The sequence below is a fragment of the Drosophila guanche genome, unplaced genomic scaffold (assembly GCF_900245975.1).
Source record: "Drosophila guanche unplaced genomic scaffold, DGUA_6, whole genome shotgun sequence".
Lineage (NCBI taxonomy): Eukaryota > Metazoa > Arthropoda > Insecta > Diptera > Drosophilidae > Drosophila > Drosophila guanche.
The window spans coordinates 2,499,448-2,501,550 of record NW_022995748.1 but is presented as its reverse complement, the minus strand read 5'-3'; the positions used below and the strand labels follow the sequence as shown (position 1 = coordinate 2,501,550).

General features: G+C 53.3%; 1 protein-coding gene across 1 annotated transcript; it reads right to left on the bottom strand.

Annotated features, from left to right (window-relative positions):
* Nucleotides 1–791: 791 nt before the first annotated feature.
* Nucleotides 792–1,506, bottom strand: LOC117584133 (mitochondrial import inner membrane translocase subunit Tim17-B). Its single transcript, XM_034272887.1, has 2 exons — nucleotides 1,421–1,506; nucleotides 792–1,360 (listed from the first exon to the last, which is right to left on the bottom strand). Exon 2 carries the CDS (start codon nucleotides 1,358–1,360, stop codon nucleotides 851–853), a length of 510 nt encoding a protein of 169 aa, XP_034128778.1. The 5' UTR covers nucleotides 1,421–1,506; the 3' UTR covers nucleotides 792–850.
* Between the last annotated feature and the right edge of the window lie 597 nt (nucleotides 1,507–2,103).

The following is a 2,103-nucleotide window of genomic DNA, read 5'->3' as shown; positions in this document are numbered from 1 at the left end:
TGGCCCATGCCAAGTGTGAATTTTCCCAGCAGAGCTGCAAGCGCCCTTACCTTCACTCGAACCTCGCAGATGATGGAACTCTGGCGGGGAATGGGAAAACTGGGCAGAGCATGGCGCACGGGAGGGCCAAACACACACACATGTGTGTGGCCAGAGCACGTACCATTCGAAGGTGCGAGTCCTTGGTTTCCCATGCAGCGTTCCATGTTGTGCCACATGATAATGTTTTTGTGCTTTTCCCGTAGCGCCAGGCGTGTCAAAGTCTCTAAAGGAATTTCTCAAGGCAAGAGACGGCGCTCGCACAAGAAAGAAAACAAAAAAACACACGAGCCAACGTTACATATGTTCCCGGGGCGGGCGTGTCCGAGATGGCAGAGGAATTACCTCAAGGCGATTCCCACATCTTGCATGTGTGTTTTGGGAGTTTGTTCTCCCTGCCTTTGGTTTTTTGCCTTGCAGCGGAAAAATCTGTGAGAACTTCCCGACATGTGGCCGGCCAGTAGCGGTGCGCACCGATCATCATTAGAGCGCTCAACGCGCACTGCGGTCATCTCGAGTGGACAGGTTGTAAAGAGGGACACTCCTACGGCCAGCTCCGGCACGGGACAGACCTCACACTTGACTCTATGCGCCGGCACAGGCGCAGACGCAGGCGCAGGCGCAGGCTTCCGCACAGGTAGAGCCGAGAGGTGAGAACAGGTAAACATTTGCCAATTCTGCGACGCGTGTCAGGTGGCTGCTCGGGTGTGAAGTGGTCGCCCTCCTACCTGTGGCTAATGTAATCAAATCACTTGCTTGTGCGGCAGTTGACTTTACTCTTAGCGGCAGGAAAATGAAACGATAATTTGGTTTACATGTTGGCGCTGGCTGCACCGAAAGTGAACTCATCCAATCCAATTTGGGCATCCTGCGGATTGGGTGGCGACACTACATTGCGGTATTGATCCGCCGAGAGGCGCGTGAAGAGAATGCCCACGCCCTCGATGATTGTGAGGAGCAGGCCCCCGACGATTGCACTGTAGACCATGGTAGCCTTTCCTTTGCGTCCGGATAGGATCCCGCCAGTGATGGCTCCACTGATGATCGAGTTCCAGGGATCCTCCTTCCGGCGCAGGCCCACCATGGTGCAGTCCACAATGCTGAAGAGTCCGCCCCAAGCGGCAAAGTTGCCGGCTATCGCGGGCGAGCGGTACTTGATCGCCGATACGCCACCCATGACGCGGCGCCGCATGCCCTGGGGCGCGTTGCGGAAACCCTTGAGTCCCTGGAAGAGGCCACTGCCAATGGAGCCCATGGCAAAGGCTCCGCCACAATCGTCCACAATGCGATAGGGGCACGGCTCACGCGCGTATTCCTCCATCTTGTCGAAAGGAATTCAACTTTAAAGGTGAACAAATAAATTTATGGACAATTTTCCTACTTTACGCTGTTGTGTGTACTTGGATTATTTGACTACTGACTGGGACTACTGGTCCTTTGACTAATACAAAATAAATCTGAGCGTTAGTGGGGAAACGAATCAAGTGTCTCGGGCTGCTGAGATAGCGAAGGGAGAGGTTATATTTTTGAATAAAGTGTTTATTGAGGCTTCTGCCTGACGCTCTAGCCTCTTTCTAGCCATTTTCCTCAGCAAGTTCTCTCGGGTAACTTCTCGCTTGTGCACTCGAGCCAAGCCTTCTCACACACATCACAGTGAAGCAAAACTTTATTGGCGAAGGAAAAAATCAACAGTGGAGCAAGTGAGGCCGAGTCTTTTCTACTCCAGACAGAGAGGGGAGTCAGGGCACAATACAATTTACTGCCACACGGGGCACTGCGCAGCTGGGGCTCAGCATTTCCAAAGACGCAGTTCCAACAATGGGAAATGGTGGGAAACGGAAACAATGAGACCGATTGTCGTCGTCCGATAGCACGGCAGAGACCGCTCCGTTACGTTCCGTTCCCGAAAGAGAAGCTTACGGATTGCGTGCATAATTATCACGCGAACATAATCGACAAATTTTGATTCGGCCAGCGGTTGGCCCAACTGTGTTTGCTTTACCGGGACTGGGACTGGGACTGGGACTGGGACTGATGACTATCGCCGCTCGCTTGTCGCACAAC

Coding starts and splice junctions, on each gene's coding strand:
- LOC117584133 (XM_034272887.1), bottom strand. CDS start 1,360: ATGGAGGAATACGCGCGTGAGCCGTGCCCCTATCGCATTGTGGACGAT.